The sequence below is a fragment of the Balaenoptera acutorostrata genome, chromosome 15, assembly GCF_949987535.1.
Source record: "Balaenoptera acutorostrata chromosome 15, mBalAcu1.1, whole genome shotgun sequence".
In the NCBI taxonomy this organism is placed as follows: Eukaryota; Metazoa; Chordata; class Mammalia; order Artiodactyla; family Balaenopteridae; genus Balaenoptera; species Balaenoptera acutorostrata.
This window is the reverse complement of record NC_080078.1, coordinates 84,498,995-84,519,711: the sequence shown is the minus strand read 5'-3', so window position 1 is coordinate 84,519,711 and position 20,717 is coordinate 84,498,995. Positions and strand designations below refer to the sequence as shown.

The following is a 20,717-nucleotide window of genomic DNA, read 5'->3' as shown; positions in this document are numbered from 1 at the left end:
TGCCTGTTTTACTTTCTGGAGATGAGCACCATGCAGGGTGGCCTGGGCCGAGGAGCCCCAAGCCGCCCCAGCGAATGTGACTCAGAACCTCTGGACAACTCCCACCCCCAGGGCCCGGTTTCCAAACTCACGGGCTAAACAACAGGGAAGCCTTGCGTTCCTCAGAAGCATGCTCAACTGGGACACAGAGTAAACAAACCGATATTTATACCATGGCCCCACGGGGTGGCCACTTGGCTCTGAGGCAAATATGGTCAAAACTGAATCATGCAGCCCTCAGAAGAGACCGAGGCTGTCCCCAGAGGAGCCCGCGGGAGGCGTCCACATCCCACACTCCCACGGGCATCCTTGATCCTTCCCAGAAGACTTGGGTGGGGAGGGAGGTGTCCGGCTGCTCACTTCTGCTCATCCCTGCCTCACACCCAGACCAGGCAATCCCTCCTTTCCCCGGGCCTGGACTCTGCTGGCCCTTCCCAGGTCAGGTCCTGGCTGGGTCCAGAGCCTACAGGCAGGGTACCCACTCCCCCATGCATCCTCTCCTGAAGATGCACTCCCCACTGCCTCAGATCGCCTCTCCTCAACTTAGAAGATCATTTAATTTAAATTATTTAGAATTCATATGGCCAGCACGTATTATAGGCCCCCTTCTATGTGCCCGGCATTGGGTGCAGAGGCTGGGTACCAGCATGGATGTCTCTGGCCTGCTCCTGCCCCTCCCAGTTTACAGTCCAGGATAGGAGACAGATATTAAATGAGCCAATAAAATGCACTGAGAAGTACAAACCCTGATAAGTTCCCCAGAGGAGGCAGGCAAGCAGAGTGCAGAGTGGGAAGATGGCAAGGAGTCATCGGCCAAGGATGGGCACCGCGTGAACATCTGCGGGAAGGGCACAGGCAGCGGGAACAGCTCGTGCAAAGGCCCTGTGATCACCAGCTAATCTCCTCCCCAGCTCCTGCTGACTCCATAACGATCTTAGTTAACTGTTTCCTTGTCTATTGCCCACTTCTCCCAGTAAACTGAAAGCCCTGTGAGGGCGGGGATTTGCCTGCTTTGTTCCCTGCTGTCTCCGCAGGGCCTACAACAGAGTCTGTGCACAGCAGGCGCTAATACAAGTCAGCAGAGTTCACGGAATGCAGAAACGACAAGGGGGCTGTGAGCTATGCAGGTCAGTGGACAAGCACGTGGAAAAATAGGGAGGTCTCATTTAAAAATACTTATGACTATGTCACTGCCTTGCTACAGAGAAAGCTGGAGAAACAAACACAAATGTTATCTGGGATTGGAGGGAATATTTCCTTTGTACCTTACAGAACTCTGTAGCCATCCAGTGTTTTACTCTGAGATTGTCTTTCTTTCCACTCATTTTGTTTTTTATAATCACAGAAGCAATACGTGAACGTGGCACCACATTCAAACAAAGACACGTATAGAGTAGAAAGTAAAATCCACAATCGCCAGACAGCACCCCTCAACCCGCCCCGAAGTCCACGAATGCCGCTTTCATCAGAGCCCCTGCCTCCCAGGTTATACCTGATGCCCCCATGTCCACGCTCAGACCATAGAGCTGGAGGCCCAGGGTCAGGCGGGTGTGGGTGCAGGCCTCAGAGAGGTCTGGGCCTCCTCCCCAGCTTGGCTAGGCCCAGAGCCTCCCCTCCCCTTGTGTCCTAGAGACACAGCCCAGCACAGGGACGACTCCCTACTCGGGGCCGGGCCTGGCCCTGGTCGCAGCCTTCACCCCATGGTTCCAGTCAAGCAGATACCCTGGGTACAAACATCAAGAAGGATTGGGTACCCATCGCATGCATCATCTAAAATAGAAGTGATATTCAACGATAAATAAGTGTGGGGAGGGCCCAGAGTTCTGCCTTTTCCCGTGGTGACTTCCATTGATCTTTTGGAATATTCTTTCCTTGTCTTTTCTCATTTTTTCAGAGCCACTGCCTTGGTGCTTTCCTAAGACCTTCCCGGTGAGGTGTGCCTGGTATGTGGCAGGCCGCCCCCCCCCCCACCCCCCAGCCCCTGCAAGCACTGACTTACTCTCTATCTCTATGGATTTGCCCATTCTGGACATTTCACATGAATGGAATCATACAAGATGCGGTCTTTTGTGACTGTCTTCTCCCAATTATCATCGTGTTCTCAAGGTTCCCCTGTTTTGGAGCATATATCAGAATTTCATACGTAGAAAACAAACTTATGGTTACCAAGGGGGAAAGCGGGGGAGGAATAAACTGGGAGATTGGGATTGACATATACACCCTACTAGATATAAAATCGGTAATAAGAACCTACTGTATAGCATAGGGAGCTCTACTCAGTACCCTGTAATGACCTATATGGGAATAGAATCTCAAAAAAGAATAGATATAGGTATACGTATAACTGATTCACTTTGCTGTACACCTGAAACTAACACAACATTGTAAATCAACTATTCTCCAATAAAAATTAATTTAAAAGAAAAACAATTTCAGTCCCTTTTCATTGGTCCCTTTATGACCAAATAATATTCTTTGGATGGGATACCATAGTTTGTTTATCCATTTTTCAATGGTGGACATTGAGGTTGTTTCCACTTTGGGGCTACTGTGAATAGGGCTGCTAGAACATCCATGGACAAGGTTTTGTGTGGATGTATGTTTTTATTTGTCTTGGTATATACCCAGGCGGGCAATGTCTGGGTCATATGGTAACTCCACGTTGAATCATTTGAAAACTGCCAGACTGTCCTCCGTTCACATTCCCGCCAGCAGGGTGAGAGAGTTCCAATCCCTCCCACCCCGCCAACACGGGTTCTTGCCTGGCTTTTCCTTCTAGCCATCCTAGGGGCTGTGAAGTGGCATCTCACTTTTTTGCTTTGATTGCATTTAGCGTTATCCTTTTAAACCAGTCTAAGTTATAATAAAAGCCCACGCTATACTCATGGAGGGTCTTAGAACCACATGAAGGAAAGAGATGGGCTCCCGTCTCTCCTGCTCTAACCAGCTGTACTACAAGGGGATTCACAAAAAAAATATTTTTTAAAGTGAACTATCAAAACCCTAAAAAGGAAATTTGAATTCTTTCTCTAGCTACGGAAGGCAGAGTCCTTTTTGACCTCTGAAGAAATGAGAGAGAAAAACAAAGGAAAAACGGACAGGGGGAAACATATAAAAAATTTAAAATGTACTAAACACAGTGGTTCTTAGGCCAAGCTTCACTTTAGAACCATCTAGACGCTCTTTAAAAAATACCCAGGCCCAGGCCCTCCTCCCAGAGACTGGGCTTCAGCTGGTCCCGGTGGGGCCCATGCAGTGTCGTTTTGGGAAGCCCTGTGGAGGCAGGTTCTGCAGTGCAGCCAGGACTGGGGTCGGGGTCGGGGGGGGGCGCTGCAAGGACCCTCCCCCTGTTCACAGCAGACTGTTTGTGTATTGGGTGGGTTACATCCGTCCAGCTGGGGTTAGAGCCAGTGAGCGAGGGGCGCTATCAGCATTGGCAGTGATCCAGCGAGATCCCGAGATCCTCAGAACTGGAGGGGGGGAAATGCAGAGTCTCCCTAGGAACCGACCGGTTTTCTCAGGACCAAGCAGGACAGAAGCACTGACTGTAATAAAGGGCTGGCACTCATCGAGCTCCTCCCTCAAACCTGGCCCTCACTGCTTTTTCCACGGGTGTCCTAGGAGGTACTGATGAGAAAACTGAGGATCAGAGAGGGTGAGTGACTCACCCAGGGTCACACAGCTTGTCAGGAAAGAAACTCAAATTCAAACTCAAGTCTGTCTGATTCCAAACCCTTGCACTGGACCCTTGTGCTGACTTTGCTGGAGTGGGGATGGGGGTAGCAGTCTATCTAACCTACCATTCATCCTTCCATCCATCCCTTCATCCATCACTCCATCCATCCATCCCTTCATCCATGTCTCTCCATCTCTCTACGCCTCCACCCATCCCTCCATCCATCAGTCCTTCCTTCCTTCTCTCTCTCCATCCCTCCTTCTCTCACTCTCTCTCTCCCTGTCCATACTTTCTTCCATTCATTCATCCCTCCCTCCCTCCATCCATCCATCCGTCAAGGCTTAACCACATGAATGTCCTCTAATTAGACATCGAGGTGGATAAAACATATGTGTATCTGATGTAGCCCCTGCTTTCTCCCACCCTTGTCTCTCTCCCATGGCTCCTAGCTGGCAAACTAAAACGCCCACCAGAGCTTGGTGAGAGACACAATAAGGACTGGTGGGGACCGTGGAGAAGGGGGAAAGCACGTGTTTAATCATTGCTACGCGGGACTGTGGGCCCAGTGTTGCCAGAGAAGCTTCTGTCTGTGGCTGCTCTCTCCTTTCCACAGCGCTCCGTGAACATCTCTCCATGTCATAAATGTACTTCTTCATGGCTGCACCGTATTTCATGTCGCCATTCCCTCCAGAGGAGAAGCCAGCAGCAGGTTGCGGGGGGGGGAGCAGGCTTTGGTGTCAGACCTTCTGGGGTTTGGGCCCCAGCTCTGCCAGCTCCCTAACTACTTTGAGCCTCAGTTTCTGCATCTGCAAAATGGGGACAGTGTACATGCATCTTGCACGGAGTTGTTGTGAGCTGACACAGCTGAGTGGTGGGTGCAGGGCCTGGCAGAAGCTAGGTGCTCAGTAAGTGCAGGATTCTCTGTCCTTCCTTCCCCACGAGGAAGAACACCGCGGTCCCACACCCCTTGTGACCTTGGAGACTCTTATTAAACCGCAGCTCCAGACTCAGGAGTATGGCCTTTTTCACAAGCCCTTCCCTCATCCTGGGCCCAAGGGAGCCAAGCAGACTCTTGCGATGCTCACCTCTCCCTGGGTCAGGAGAGCTCGTGTATGCCAACAGGACAGAGCCCAGGTCCACACCGCACAGGGGTGGGCAGTCCTGGGCGTGCTGAGCACTGGTGAGCGGGGATGGTGGGAGGCCTCGGGTCAGGCAGGAGTGGGGTTGTCAGGAGAACGCAGCCCAGAGGACCCGGTCAGCTCCAAGTAGGAGGAGGGAGGAGCAAGAAGCCACCCAGACTCATTCCTGTGATGCTCTGAGGCCAGGTCCAGGCTCTTGTCCCAGACAATGGCGACAGAAAGAGAGACCACTGCCCCAAAAGAAAAATCAGAGAGAACAAGGATGGGGGGCAGGGTAGAGGCAAGAGCTTCGACAAGAAGGTCTGGGAAGGCATCTAGCAGGTGGTGAGCGGGGATGACATCTGAGCTGAGACTTGGTGACTTTTGAACTCAGGCTGAGGGACAAAAAGGAGTCGGCACAGGACACCTGGCGGGAGAGTGGCTCTTGAGAAAGGCATCTGAGAGGTGGCAGGGCCAGTTCAGCCATGGCAAGGAACTGAGATTTTCTTCCAGGCCAGTGGGGAGCTTCTATGCCAGGGAACAGCATGCTCTGAGTTACCTTTTTAGAAGATCAAGTGGGTCCCCACAGGCAAGAGGCGGGTGGAGGCAAGGACAGCTGCGGACCCCACCCAGCTCTGGCTCATCAGAGACACGCAGAAGAGCCATATAAGCAAGCCGGCGGGCACCCAAATGACCCCACCCTGTTAGTATTTGGGGTATGTGCACACAGATGTAACATCAACCAAATGCCAAACTTCATTCTCCAATTTTTCTTGCTCAGTTGTAAATCGCACAGAACTGTGTTAAGAAAAAAGTAAAACTCTCCTGTAGTCCTAGTACCATTAACAGCTAGTCTATTTCCTTCCTCCCGTTTTTATACACATGTGTAGATTATTTTAATAAATTTCCTTTATTTTGGAATTGTTCCCCAACAGTTCTAATGTTATAATTTATTTTTAAAAAAACTTTAATTTCTCTAAAAATGTCCCTATCACGGTGCCAAGAAGCCAGCAGGAGGCACCAGGAACTCTTGGGTTGCCTTTAATGCACCAAGTTCAGCTGTCTGGTGGGCTGGGCTTCGGGGGGTGGGGTTGCCCCATCCTTGATCTCCAGGCTGCTGTGCGCCCCGATGTGTACACAAGGTTTGGGGTGAGCAGACAGGGCTGATAAGCAAGGCTGTGCACTTATCAGCCCCAGCAGGAGGCCCAGGAGGTATCTGGAGGGCCAGGTGCCCACCCCACACCATGCCCTGTGCAGACACCCAGCCCCAGGGCACGCTGGACAGCTGCCCCTGTTACTCTCGCTGTATCTGGATGGTCCCCAAACCCAAGGGGCGTCTGGTTCAGCGTTTACAACTCTGGGGACAAGCACAAGTGTGACTCAGCAGTCAGGGCAGGGACCTGCGGGGGGAGGGGTGACAAAGGAGAGGAGAATGGGGCGGGGGGGTGGGGAAGCCAGAGCCCAGCCCTCTGGGAAGGGCAGTATGTGCCCTCCTGATTCAGGATTCTTGAGTACAAATCCTGGCTCAGCCACACCAGCTCTCTAGCCTTGGGCAAGCAGCTGAATCTCCCCAGCCTTGGTTTTCCCATCTGTGAGCTGGGCACAGTCAACCTCCCACGGTTGCTGGGAGGGTTCAGAGAAAGAATAGACATAAAAGCCATAGGAAGTATTTAATGAATGTCAGTTTTCATGAGTTCTGGGGCTCTGAGGACAGCCTTAGTTCCAGAGCTGAGGGTAAAACAAGGTGGGAGTTGCCTCGTTTAACTGGAAACATGGGGTCCTTCATCCACAGGTGGGACTCTGAGAGGCAGCGGGCGGCTTTCACAGGAATTAGGGTGGTTTTCTCACCTCCACCCTCCACTGCTTGCTCAGCTTTCCCACTGGCATGGGGGCCGGGGGCTCCAGGAGCTGGGCACCTACCCCAAAGGGGGCTATCACTGAGCACTTTGCCTAAGTCACCCCCTTTCATCCTAGTGGTGGCCCAGGGAGGGTGACCGTGGGGATTACCCCATGTGCAGGTGATGTAACCACGACCCAGTTATTGCCCAGAGACAGAGCCAGAGGTGCCCAAGCATCTGGCCCTTGGCACTGCACCATGTTGGCCCGATGGGGTCTGCTTGCCTGGAGGCGGTGTGCAGGGCGGAGGGGAGGGGTGGGAGCCCGGGCCAAGATGTTCCACCTCAAGCTCCCGGAGGCCACAGAACCAACAACACAGGCTTTGGAGTCAGACAGACAAACCCAAGCCTGGACCAGCTACGTTCAACCACATAGCCCCTCTGAGCCCCAGTCTTCCCCTCTGTAAAATGGGACTATTAGCCCACTCCTCGTGGGAGGGTTCTGACCAGGAGGAAAAGAGCCAGTACACCGGAAAACATCAAACGGTCCCCCTCTGGCAGCAGCAGACCCAGCACCCCACTCGAGGACCCTAAATGTGAAAGTACCTCGGGCTGCAAGTCCTACGCAAGGGTGAGATGCCCCGTGATGACTGTTCACCAGACCTGAACACACCATGAGGGAGAAGTTTCAGCTGCTATCTCAGAACTGCCCCTGGGGAGCCAGGTGACCCCAGGCAAATTCTGTGAGCACTCTGAGCCCCGATTTCTCCATGTGGGAAATGGGCATAATGATGATAGGCCCAGCTCACCTCTCTGGTGTGAAGGTCGAAAGAGAAACTGAGTCAGTACAGTCTCCACAAAGCCCCTGTGAATGAGACATTAGTATCCTAATGTTATTTTGGTTTTTTTATTGTATGTCACTCAGCCTAATTTTTAAAGTAATGCAGCCCCTTTGAGATTGTATATATCCAGAGTCTTGATTGCAAGGAACAGAAAAAAAAAAAAAAAATTAAATAGGCTTAAGTGAAAAAGGAAATTTTTTAGCTCTTGTAATGGAAAAGTCCAGTGTCTAACTCAGGCATAGCTGGATCAAGGGGCCCCAAAGATGTCACTAAGACCCTATCTTCACTCTTCAGCTCTACTTTCCCTAGTTCTGGCTTCCTTCTCAGACAGTCTCTCCGTGAGCACAAGTAGTCCCACCTCTCAACCCCACCCCTTCACCCCACCCCCCCACACACCCTACCCCCACCCCAGCAGCTCCAGGCTTATCTGCTCCCAGATTGGCTTCCCCAGCAGAAAGACAGCTTCCTTCCCCCAGGAGTGCCAGCAGAAATCCAGGACTAACTCACTGACCCAGACTGAGTCATATGCCTATCCCTGAACCAATCACTGGGGCCACTCTCACTACACTGTCTGCTGGGGACGCAGCGGAGAAGGGACAGAACCCCGGCCTCGGAGGACGGTCATGGCCCCATTCCCAGTGAGGCTCAGGGAGGTGGAGGCCTGGCCGAGCTCACCCTGCTGGCCTGGGGGGAACCAGGGCCGTGGGTCAGGCCCACGCCCTTCAGCTCCACGGCGGAGCACCTCCCACCACCGCTCCTCAGGGGTCTGGGCAGTGATGGCTCCACTCCCGTGTCTCAGTTTCCCCATCTGTGCAAGGGGGCCACTCTGAGCGTTCACCTCTTGGTAACCAACCAGCCGTGAAAAGCGCCTGCACAGCACCTGAGCCGAGTCCGCACCGCGGACGTTGGCAGCGGTGTTCACCATCATCATTTATAATCATCGTCACCGCATCCCCCGCAGGCACAGACCACGGCCCTGCTGCCCTCAGCTCGGCCCTGCTCTGCACTCAGTGCCCTGACTCTGCAAGCTCTGTCTCTCCTGGGTTAGCCACCGTCCAGAGCCCTCAATCCCGGGCTCCAGGAGGATGTTTCTGAGTCCTCAAGGTCTGTCCCAGAGGCTGCCACTGGCCGATAGTGACAGGAAACGGGCTGGCCACAAGTGGCGCTCCCGATAACCCTGGCAGCACCTGCAACCCTCTCCATGGCCCCCCGGCCCTTATCAGCTGCAGCAATGTCTCCTCTGAGCTGGAAGCCCCATGTTGACCTCCCTGACCCCTTGCCAGTGTTTGCAAACTAAGACCCAGCCGGAGGGAGATGGGCAGGTGGCAGGGGCAGGCTGGGAGGGGCATCAGCGGTTCCAGGTAAGAAAAGGGGACCCTGCCTGGCAGGATCCCACTGACTTGACCTCGGGAACCCTGGCCCTTCCCTGGGCAGAGCCTGGGGGCCTGGACTACAGAAAGGGGGAGTTTGCAAATCTCAGAATCAAAGCGATTGGAAAAGGCCCGAGGAGATCCCACAGGGACGCTAGGACAGAGCAGAGAAGGTGGCTCCCGGTCACCCCCAGCCACCTCCCGAATCGGGGTGACCCATCTCACTTCAAAGCCAAGGGCTGACCATGTGGAGTTGTCACTGGACTCCAGGGTCAGACCCAGCTGCCCAGCTCCGTGCAGGTGCTGCGCTCCCCATGCATCTCCTCCGCCCCATTCCCTGCAGCAACTCTGACTTCTGCCCCCCCCGCTCCCCCTTTCCCTGGCCCCAGCCTCAGATCTGCCCAGCACACTCCAGCCGGGATGGACGGTCCCAAAACTCCCGCTGGTGTCCTCTGCCAGAATCAAGTTCCGAGTGCTGGCAGGCCTCAGTTTCCCTGCTGTGCCTGGCACAACAGTAGGTGTGGGGGACACAGCAGGACAGAAGGCAGACAGCCCCTGCCCCCCTGGCGTCGGTGTTCTAAGGGGGGTGGGACAGAGACAGGTGAGGACGCAGGTGAAGGGAGACACAGTTCAGCTGCCTGGACCGAGACCGGGGTCGGAGGAGGCCGCTGGGACAAAGACACTTCCGCGTTGAGAGCTGAAGGAGGCCGGCAGGTAACAGCTGGAGGATTCAACAGCAGGTGCAAAGGTCCTGTGGTGGGTGAGCTGTGCCCAGTGTGGGCAGGGGCCTCACAGACCACAGCGACAGCTTTGGCGTTTTCCTCAAGGGTGATGGGGAGCCACAGAGGGGAGCTGGAGGAGCCGTGACCCTCTAGCTGCATGCGGAGTGTGGACTGAAGAAGGACGGGGCAGAAGCAGTGAAGGGGCCACTGCAAGGGTCCAGGAGAGAGGAGGTGGTCCTGGACTGGGGCTGGAAGCAGGGGAGGGGGCAAGGAGGGGAGGAGGGGGGCAGATGTGAGACAGGCTTAGCAGGAGTCGGCCGTGGGTGTGAGGGAGGAGTTCAGAGTGACAGGAGGGAGGCTGGCTCGCCCGCTGTGCGCGGTAGGTGAACGTGGGAGGCGGGACAGATGCACATGTTGTGAGGCCCAGCTCCGCTCTGCAGGGTTGGGGCGGTGGTCGCGGGGAGGATAAGCCTGGTGTCTGGAGAGCGACCGTCCCAAAGGAGGCCAAGCCGCGACCTCCGAGCTCTGCCCAGACTGGCCTCCCCACCAGGAGCGCCCACTCCACTCCCCCAGATCACCAGGAGCCCCTCCATCCTGCACGGCCCAGCTGCCCCCCGGTGGCCCCTAGCCCCTGTGCAGTCCTCCCCTCCCCCATGGCATCAACCACACTGTGCTGAGCTGGCCAGGCCGTGTCTGTGCGTTGCTACGCCCGCTCCCCAGACTGTGCTCACAGCACATCTGTCCACCAGGTCTCTGCTGCATCCCCAGCCCCATCACCTCCGAAGCTCACCTCCCACCGACTTTCCCCTCACTGTGCCTCTCCAGCCACACTGGCCTCCTTGTCCCAGGGCCTTTGCACCTGCTCTTCCTCCTGCCTAGAACCCGCTCATTCTCCATCACCCCCGGTAATACGTCCTGACCAGTATGTGAAATTGCCCCATTTGCGTGTTTGCTGCATCTCCCCCACTAGTTTGCATGCTTGCTGTGTGCCCCCAGTAGATTATAAACCCCAGTGGGAAGGACTGTGTGTTTTATGACTATCCCCAGTGCTCTGCATGTGACCCGGCACACGCCATTTCTTAGAATGAATGAATGAAGGAGAAAGTGAGGCAATGAGTGAATGAACCTCCTCTCCAGCCTTCACACCCCCTCCAGGAGGCCCCCGTGATTCCCCCAGTGCCGAGTCGGGGCTCCAGCTGGATGGTGGGAGAGGCTGGGACCATCCCGGGATGGAGCCCCTCTCCCGCACACCCAGACGTCCCTTCCTGACTTGCGCCGCGCCCGGCTGCCAGCACCCTGAGGGCCGGGGGTCCGGACACCTGCTCCTATGCCTTCTCAGCAGCTCCTGCCCGGGTTCTGCCAGCAGTGCCCTGCTTTCTCCAAGGAGCCGCCCCCTGTTCCACCTGGCTCTGGTGGAGCTGCCCAGCCTCTGCCCCCAGGGCCCTGCTCTGAGCACATCAGAGACCGAGCCCGGTGGCTATGGGGGTCAGAGGCGCCCACTTCGAGGGAAAAACTACAGACCCACTTTTTCTTTAAAGAAAACAAGTTTTATTTTTATAATCATAACATTCTAATAAAAATATTATTAGAATCTGAGCTACCTTTGCTTTCTGGGCCTTGGCTCTGCCCCGGCGTGCAGGGAAGCACCTGCCCGTGTGCAGCAGCCCCGAGGCCTCCCACTTCCCTGAGGTAGGTCTGCAGGAGCAGCCCTCACGCCCCAACCCCCTCGGGCCCGTCCCCTCATCGCACTCTCCCCTCCCCCTCCAGGAGCCCCATCGCGGGCTGTGGGAGCTGTCACCTCCCCCGTCCCCGAGCCCCCAAGGCAAGCAGATGTGTCTCAGCTCAATCCCGCAGCTGCTCGGGCTGGAACATACACGGCAGGCGACACCGCGGGGGGACGCGGGGGGCACTCTGAGCCTCCACCCTGCCGGCCAGGATGCTGCGGTCCGGCCCCTCGGCCCGCAACCCCGTCACGGCCGTAGGGAGGGGGACAAGCTTAAGACAACTTACTGTCTGGAGACGCCTACCCTCTGAGGCGCTCGGGCACTCGGGCCAGCAGACACCTTATCACAGAAATACTGTCACTGGCTCCTCGGGTGCAGAGCCATCGACAAAAGCGAGTCTCTCAAAGTCAAAAACAGGTTTTGGATTCTTGGTGGTGGGAGTCTCTGCTGAAAAAATAGACTGAAATTCTGAAATCGTCTTAGTAGCAAAACAATGACGGTAAGAAAAAAAAAGTCGCAGTGCTTCGACGTAAAGGACCACGGCCAGCTGCCCCGTCGCTGGTCACCGGTGGCCCTGCCGCACCTGGGCGCCTGGGGGCCGGGGGGAGGGGGAGCGCCCCAGGGCCAGCATTTAGAAAATGGGAACTCAGGAGGCCGGCGATCCCCCCCGTGCACGGTTCAGAGCTGTGCAGACGGAGCGACAACAGTCAACACACTTCGCAATCCTGGGCTTCCCTGGAGTAAGGCCTCTCTGAGCGGGACAAAGTTTCTGCTCACCCCAGAGGGCCGCCGGGGTCTGTGGAGGGTCCAGAAGGCCCCACAGGATGCTGGGGGGACCGCCCGCGGGCTCCGGGGGTGCGGGAGGGCGGGGACAGTGCGTGTGCGACATTCAGGCTGATCTTCAAATGGCTCTCGGTCACTCTTTTCTCTCAAAGTCCTCCCTCAAGGCGCGACGGTCCTGGGTGTAAAGAGAAGTGGTCTCTGGGCCGCCCAGGGTGCAGGCGGGGTCCCGCGGGGTCTCCCGAGGCACGGGTGCAGTGCGCACCCCTGGGCTCGGCCGGCGCCCGCCCAGCGCGTGGTGGTGGAGCTGCAGCTGCAGGGGCAGAAACGGCCCTCACTGCATCCTGTCGGGCTGCAGCTGCTGAGGCTGGTACTGCACGAAGGCAGTGCCCGCGGGGGCCGCGGCCGAGAGGGCCTGGGGCACGGCGGCCGGGTAGCCGTAGCTCACAAAGCTGGCGGCTGTGGCGGGCGAGGCGGCATACGGGTACTGGTCGTAGGTGGCCGGCGGGTACTGGGCGTAGGCCGGGCTGGCCGGCGTGTACTCAATGTAGGGCGAGGACAGTGACGGGACTGGGGCCGCCGGGATCACCACGCTGGGCTGGACGATGGCTTGTGGGTAGATGTAGTGGGGGGTCAGCCTGTGGGGCCAAGCAAAGAGGATCAGGGTCAGGGTCAGACGACAGAGCGGGGAAACACAGCGGCTCGGGTGGAGTGGAGGTGCCGGAAGAGCCGGGTGATGCTGTGTCCCCCCTCCGGCATCTCTACTTCCTCATCTGTAAAATGGGTGCATTTACAACAATAATGGTGCTCCTACCACAGGGCCTTTGCACTGGCCATGCCCACAACCTGCACAGCACTTTCCCCAGCGACCCACAGGGCTCCCACCTCCCCTCTTCAAGTTTGCACTCAAATGTCTCCTCCGTGAACCCATCCAGGCAGCACCCCCCATCCCACCCTACACACCAAACACCACCCGTCCCCCACAGGAGCAACACGACATGATTTGGGGGCAGGGGTGGGGAGTTTAAAAATCATGAACAATTTCAGCACCAAAGCATCAAATCCAGCACAAGCCCTTCTGAGCACAGGTCCCTGTGTGATCACCCAGGTCACATGTCCATGAAGACAGCCCTGTCCCCCCACTTCCCTGGGTTCATCTTCCCAGCATCTGCCACCCCCACAGTGACACCCTGCGCAATTTACTTGTTTACCACATCTGTCTCCCCTGACTACTACGTCAGCCACCCGTGAACAGACAACACAGACCCTGGCCCAGGCAGGGGCTCACTTGCTGAGTGAATGAGGACAACGACGTAGTACAAGTGTAACCGCAATGACGGTGCCGCGAGCAAAGATGACGGCCAGAGCCTCAGGGACAAGGCGCAGCAGGCCGGTGGCCACGCCTCACACGCAGTAACCGGCTGAAACTTCCCCCAGATTGGCCTTCAGGTAACCGTCTCATTTTACAACAGAAAAACTGGTCTTGGAGGTGCCTCGCCCAAGGTCCCCCGGGCATCAGCCTGGGAGCTGAGAGCTGCAGCCCGCACTCGTCCCTCCCTGCAGGCTGCCCACCGCGGGCCCCGTGTGCACAGCCCTCCACTGTAGGGGCGACCCCACACGTCGCAGACGGAGAACCTGAGGCTCGGGAAGGCAGTACCAGCAGGTGCCCACTCCGGCAGCCGGCACCGGGCCCCACGGCAGCGGTGGGCACAGAGCGGCCTCGGCGGGGCAGACGCCGTGGCCTCCAGCATCAGCTCCTCCCCCTCCTCTCAGGCCTGCACAAGTCACACAGGATGAGGCTGACATGGCTACACACCTGGGGGCCACCCCAACTTCCCTCCACGCCTGTAAGACAGGCCCCGGACCCCTGACCTGCCCCCCTTCCATTCCGAAGAGAAGCTGCTTTGAAAGAAAAAGGGAAACCTTCCCTCCCGGCGCTCCCGCAGGCCTGGCAGGGGCAGAAACTGGGGCAGCTTTGGGAGAGCAAGTGGACAGAAAGCCGGGCCCTGGAAGCTGGGCTCCCTGCCCCCGCCAGGCCCCTCGGCATCCAGCAGCCCTCCCTCCCGAACAAGGACAGGGGCTCAGTGGGTCCCGGCGGCACCCCTGGGAACAGCGAAAAAGCAGAGAAACCCAAGTGTTGTCCACAGGGACGGAGCAGCGTCCAGTGTCCCCCAGACCACCCCACTTGGCAGCAGGACGAGGTCCACACTCAGCCCCAAGCCGCTCCCCTCCACGCTGCCGGGAGAGAAGGCCAAGCCACAGAACAGAGATACTGTTTATGCAAAACTGTGATATTTATACTGAATGGTGATAATGTTCATGCTAAAAAAAAATCAAATGTGTATTTATATCCATGCTAAGGATGGGTGAGGTGGAATTGTATGAAACTGCTGTTTTTATGGGTCCAAGAGCTGACTGAGGGCAACTTTATGTGGGGCAATGTTTTGAACGCAAAGAAAAGGCCTGGAAGGAGGCTGTGTAAGGGTTGCATGGGTCCGAGCATCTCGGGTCCGAGGCAAGTGGATTCACAGGCACTAAGGGGAATAAGAAGCACTACTCGCGACAGCCAAAAAGGAAAAGCAAGCGTCCATCCACCGATGAATGGATTTCCAGACTGCAGTGTATCCACGCCAAGGAGTGTCATTCCCCCAGAAAAAAGAATGACGCGCTGACACACGCCACTGTGTGGATGAACCTTGAGGACACGATGCTGAGTGAAAGAGGCCAGACACAAAAGGCCACAGACTGAATGATTCCATTCAGGTGAAATCTCCACAAAAGCAAACCCAGAGAGAAAGTGGTTACACTGCAGGGGCTTCGGAAAGCAGGGGAGGGGAGTGAGGGCTATGGGTCTCCTTCTGGGTGACGAAAAAGTTCTGAATCAGATAGTGGTGATGGCCGCACAGCTCTGTGAATATATTTAATGCCCTAAAACAGCAGATTTTACGTTATGTGTACTTTACCACAATAAACGCACAAATATAAGGAGCAAATCCTGAGCGAGGGGTGAACAACCCAGTGAGGAAGGAGCTGGGGTGGTGACGGGCACCACAGCCCCATGATCCAGCAGCAAACCCCTGGGGGTGAGAGCCTGGGCACACCTGGCCGGTCCCGGAGGGGCCCCAGCTCCCCCCCGCCAGGGAGTTCCTACACCGGGTCCCCGCCTCCCCGTCGTGTGCCCTCCTGGGCGGCAGCACGCCTATGGTCGCCAAGGCCACACACCGCTGCTTGTCAGGAAGCCAGGCAGCTGTGGCCAGGAGCCCTGCGCCGTGGCCCAGGCCATGGCGCCCACGCTCCCTCTCCGCCCTATTGGGAGTTTCTGCTGCCCACCCGCTCCTGCCTCCCTGGTGGGAACAAGAGCCCTGAACAGAGTGAGGCCTGGGTTCGAATGCCGCCTTGGCCTCCCAAGCTGCAACCAGCCTTCTCACGTGTCTGCGGGTGTGCTCTGGGCAAGAATGCAGCGGTGAGCACACGACCCAGTCCCTGGCCTCTCAGCGCTTGGATCCCAGAGGCACACGAACACACCAACCCGTGAACCAGAGCTGGGAGTGGTCGGGAGAGGCTTTTCGGAGGAGGGGGCAGCTGCTCAGAGCCTGAGCTCCTGGCCCATCTCCCCCACGGGACCTCACACGAGCAGGTGGTGCCTCGCCCAGGGCCTGGCCGCGGGAGGGGCTGGACACGCAGTGCTGACAAACAGCCGGCGGGCACAGACCCCTCCGAGAAAGACAAGGGGCCCCGGCCGTCCGGATGCCTCTCTAAAAGGGAGCCAGAGGAGACACGATGGAGCGTGCCTTGGTGCGGTGCCCACTGTGCCGTCCTGGGCGTCATCGATGCCCCCACCACGTGAGCCCCACGCGGCTCCCGGAACCCTAGAACATTCCTTAGTGGGAGGCTGTGGAAGCTTTGAGCCCAGAACTTCTCCCAACACGGGCAGGCGCACCGCTGCCTCAGACGGCATTTGCTAAAAATGTGGATCCCCGCAGACTGCCAAGTCAGATGGGGTCCGGGAATCTGCATCTGACAGGCGCCCGGGGATTTGGATACTGGCACTGCAGAACCACTGCCTGGACCAGGCACACACTGCCCACACGGCAGAAGTACCCGGGGCTCTAAAATGACAGGTTTCTGGCCACACCTGCCTCAAGGCTGCCGGCCAAGGCAGCCGTCACGTTTACCAGGTTTCTGACACTCAGTGTCGTCAGGACTAAGCTCTGCTCTGGCCACCACAGAGCTGCCCTGCTGGGGGACGCTCAGACACGGTGTGGGCGAAAAAGCTTCAGGGTGAGAGGAAGGGGGACTCCCTTGTTTCCTGACCTGCGGGGACACTGCATGTCTGTATCTGTTCACCTGTTTCCCTCAAGCACCCTGTCCCCACTCCCCACTCCTTGTGAAAAGCCCAAGATAACTTATGAAGCATTTCACAGCCATAAAACAGGTGCTGCTGTTACCCTATTGCCCAGAGAGTGAAACCAAGACTCAGAGAGGCCGAGGGACTGGAAATCACACAGCCAGGGAGACAGTGGCTGGTGTGGGTTCTGCCACTGGGTACGCACTGCTGAGTCAAGGTGGGGGGACGCTGCAAAGCTCCCCCCCCCCACCCCCAGGAAGGGGACCGGGGCCCTCAGCTCTGCGCTCAAGTTACAGAGCTTCTGTGAGTCTCAGTTTTCCCATCTGTAAAACGGGTCTGGCAGAGGCTGTAGTCAGGGCTTGAGAACCGAGACCCTCCACCAGAACAGCATTTCTCAGCCACAGCGGCTCTGCCCCCAGGGGATGCTCAGCTGCGTCTGGGACATTCCTGGTTGTCACACTGGGGGTTGGGGGGCTGCCAGTGGCAGCCAGCGGGTGGAGGCCGGGGACGCTACCAACATCCCACAGCGCACAGAATGGCCCCTCCCGCTGACCACGAAGACTCCTCCAGCATCACGGCAAGGTCAAGACCCTGCTGTAAACTACAAAGAAAAAGGCAAATACCATTGTCACGACCACAGACACCCATGCAGAGGGCTGGGAAAAGGCCAGGCGGGGGCCAAGGGACTGAGCTGGTGCACACACACAGCATCCCCCACGGGAACCCACTAGACTCTTCGGTGAGAAGGAAACCCCAGCCAAACCACCAGCTGGCCCCGTCTGAGCACAGCCCCTGCGCCCCCTTCCCAGGCCCGCACACCACAGGGGGGAGGTCCCACGTGCCTGGCACCGGGGAACAGGGTCTGTGTCCAGCGGGTTCCTCAGCGCCCCACCTACTCCCCAGAAAGGTCAGGGTGCTGCCGGCCTCCGCGTGCTTGCTCTGCAGGCTTCTGAAAAGGGCACAGGCCTGACACGCTCTGTCCTCGGGGACTCCCCTGCCCACGTCCACCCCACCCACGCCCCGGTCCCCCAATTCCCCCCGTTCTCCCCCTGTCCCCCAGCAGCAAGCCTGCATCCACCCAGACCTGGCAGGCCTGCTGCGCCGCCCCCTACCCGGCGGCCAGGGGTTGTCTTAAAAACAGTCCAGGAGACCACGCCACTCAGGCACGTCCCCACAGGGGCCTCCCCTTCGCCCAGAGCCAAACCCCGACTGCTCCCCACCCCCCAGGGCCTCCCTCAGCCTACCTCCCCAGCTTACCTCCAGCCCACTGTCCCCACTCTGGCCACCCAGAGCTCCATTCTGTCCCCCAGACTGCACATGCTTCTCCAAGCACAGGGCCTTTGCACCTGCTGTTCCCACTGCTGGCAGGCTTCTTCCCACAGCTCAAACCTCACCTCCTCAGAGGCCTTGCCCGACCACGCCCCTCACCGCCAACCGCCGGCCGGCCTTCCTTCCTACAACCCCAAACCGCCGTGTCATCCACCTTCTGTGCCGCTGTCTTCCCCACGAGAACGCAAGCCCCACGAGGGCGGGAACCTGGCCTGGACCACTGGGTCCCGAGTGCCTAGCCAGCCCCTGCCGAGTGCCAAGGGCCCTGCGGGCACCCGGTGGCAAAGAGGCCCCTCCGGGGCTGCTGCCGCTTCCTGGGCCGCGAGTCACGGCCCTGGGGAGGCAGAGGAGGCAGCCCGGCTGGCACAGCCGGGGACCCTGGGGAAGCAGAACCCCCAGCCTCCGTTCAAGTCTGGCTCTGCACCTGCCAGCCTCGGCCTCGACCCCGGGGGCTGGGACTGCCTCCTCTCCACGCCCCAGAGACCCCCTCCTCGAGCCTGAGAGAGGGCAAGATCGGCCCCCACCCAGCCAGGATGGACCAAAGGCCCTCCCAGCCCAGCCCCATGGAGGGCAGCCCAGGGCCCTGGAGGGAAAAGCAAACCAGCTAGCAGGGCGGTCAGGTTTGGGGTTAGAACCTAAAAGTCAGTTGACCCGATGCCCAGGGCCTGGGCAAAGCAAACCCCCACACCCCCAGACTGGGAAGGGAGCTGCAGCCGGCCAGGTTCAAAAGGCCAGACCATCCTGGAGGGGCACACGCTCAGGCTGAGCACCCCCTGCTGAAAGGGTGACGGCCGAGATCTCCGCCTGGACCCACGCGCCCAGGGTGAGCGGCCCACAGCCAGGAGCCGCCCAGCTGACTCGGCCTGATGGAGACCAGGGCGGAGGGGCGAGACCCCGAGTCTGGCTCCTGGCCGTGCCTGTCCAAGTCCGTCGGCCCTCTCTGGCCTCGTTTCCCCATCTGTAAACTGAGGGTGCCACAGAGTCCGACAGAGCCTCCCCTGGAGCCCTGCAGGCAGAGGTCTTGGGGTCTGAGCAGGAGCATCTGGGGACGCCGGGGCAGGTGAGGGGGGCTGAGGGGGCCGACGCCCAGGAGACAGACGGGCACGCCGCCCACACACTCAAAGCAAAACTCTCAGCGAAAAGGGGTCAGCTGCGGCCCCAAGCACTCATTCTGTGAATGCACAGCTAGCCCCAAAAATAAAAATAACAAAGGCAAATGAGCCCATTTCACTTTCTCTGCTCTCTGGAGGTTTGGCCTGATGGGTCGGAGAAGCCGGCGGCCGCTGGGGCACAACTCAGGAGCCTCAGGCCGGGGAGGGGCCTCCCAGGGCTCTCCGGAGCAGGGACATCCAGGCTTTCTGGGGCCGTCGGACCACAAAGCAGGTAAAACGCATCTCCCGAGGGGCAGTGCCAGACCCTGGCCCGGCATCTCCACCGGAACCTGTCCAAACCCAGACGCCCGCCCTTCCCCCCAAACTGCAGCCTCCCCTCACTGCCAAGGCCAACTGACCCGCCATTAGCTCAGGCCCAAAGTTCTAGAATCTTCTCAGACTTTCTTTCACACATTCTTTCAATGTGCTCAGAATCCCACAGCTCCTCACTCCCGGGCGGCCACCACGGCCACACGTGTAGACTGGATCACTGCGAGGTCCGCTAGTGGGGCCCCGACCCTGGCCTCGGTGGTTCAGGCCTACCCAGCAGCTGAAGAGACCCTCTAAAGACATAAGTGACCCGGCCCTCATCTGCTCAGGGCCCACAGCGGCCCCCCAGCACTCAGGCAAATCCAAATGCTCCCCTGGGCCACCGTGACCCGATGTGAGCTGAGGCCATCTGACCCCGCCAGTCTCCCACTGCCCCCACCACTCACACCAGCCTCCCCTGCCCAGCTGCTCCTCTCCCCCCAGAGCGCCTGTCGCCACCCGAGCCGCCACTGCTCTGCCAAAGGAAGCTCCATAATCACAAGCAGGGCCAGGACTCCCTCCGTCTCCACGAAGTCCCCAACCTGCCACAAACTGGCCGAATGAAAGCACAGCTTCCTCCTTTCAGCCACGCGGGAGGGGTCAGGAGAATGATGCAGATGCACCCCGCCCCCCGTCAGCACGCTGCAGGGCACGCATCACGTCCACGTGGCAGATGGGGAAACTGAGGCTCAAGGACGAAAACTCGTCGCGAGAACAAGGGGTCACACAGACAAGTCGTGGGGCTTGCAGGCTCCTTACACGGCCTCCTCCCACTGCAGTGAGGAGGGGCGGCCTGGCCCACTTGGGAGCCCCCAACCCGGGTCCCTGCCCTGGGACACACCCGTGAGGCCGAGTGAGATGCCCACATCAGCCTGCGTGTGGTCAGGCCTTCTCCCTTCGACCGGAGGCTTCCTGACGAGGCCTCAGTACGGGGGCCCCTCCCGCCAGGGCCACTGGGGCCGGCGAAGAGCTCATCCTTGGACAGGAGACCGAGAACCGCCCCAGAGGCCAGTGTCTGTTACAGCAGACGGGGACAAACAACAGGTGTGCGCGGGCCGCCCGCCAGGGAGGGCCACGCACCGGCCCACTCCTCGCTCCAGCGAGTGCCAAACAGGAAGCGACGGGCTGGGGAGGGGCAGGGCCACCCCAGACACCCTGAAAGTAAAAACAAGCCACGTGATGCCACGTGGGAGGGCACCAGCTTCCTCTCTGCCCCCATACCCTCCGGCTCTGACCTCACTTCCTGCCACACCTCCAAGGTGCGGGCCCCCTGTTCCAAGGCGCCGCGACTCCCCCCCGCTTTATTTACTTCGTGTCATGAAATCACGAGAGACTCTCCGGAAAGTGCAAACACAGTAGAGAGAGGCCCCACGGGCCCTCCCGTGGTGTCCCCAGTGGTGACGTCTCATAACCCAACACGCTACCAAACCCAGGAGCCGCACGCCGGTGCACCGCTCTGAGCTTGGCTCCGGGC

General features: G+C 58.5%; 1 protein-coding gene across 3 annotated transcripts in view; it reads right to left on the bottom strand.

Moving 5' to 3' along the window:
- RBM38 (RNA binding motif protein 38) overlaps positions 1-20,717 on the bottom strand; it is a 91,136-nt gene that overhangs the window by 64,672 nt on the left and 5,747 nt on the right. Inside the window, exon 4 of one of the 3 annotated variants that reach the window (XM_057529805.1) lies at positions 11,135-12,744. The exons of the other annotated variants lie outside the window; for them this stretch is intronic. Coding sequence (XP_057385788.1) covers positions 12,441-12,744 — 304 coding nt within the window. The 3' untranslated portion in view covers positions 11,135-12,440. Of the gene's footprint in view, positions 1-11,134; positions 12,745-20,717 lie in introns of those variants that run through there. 3 annotated transcript variants of the gene reach the window in all.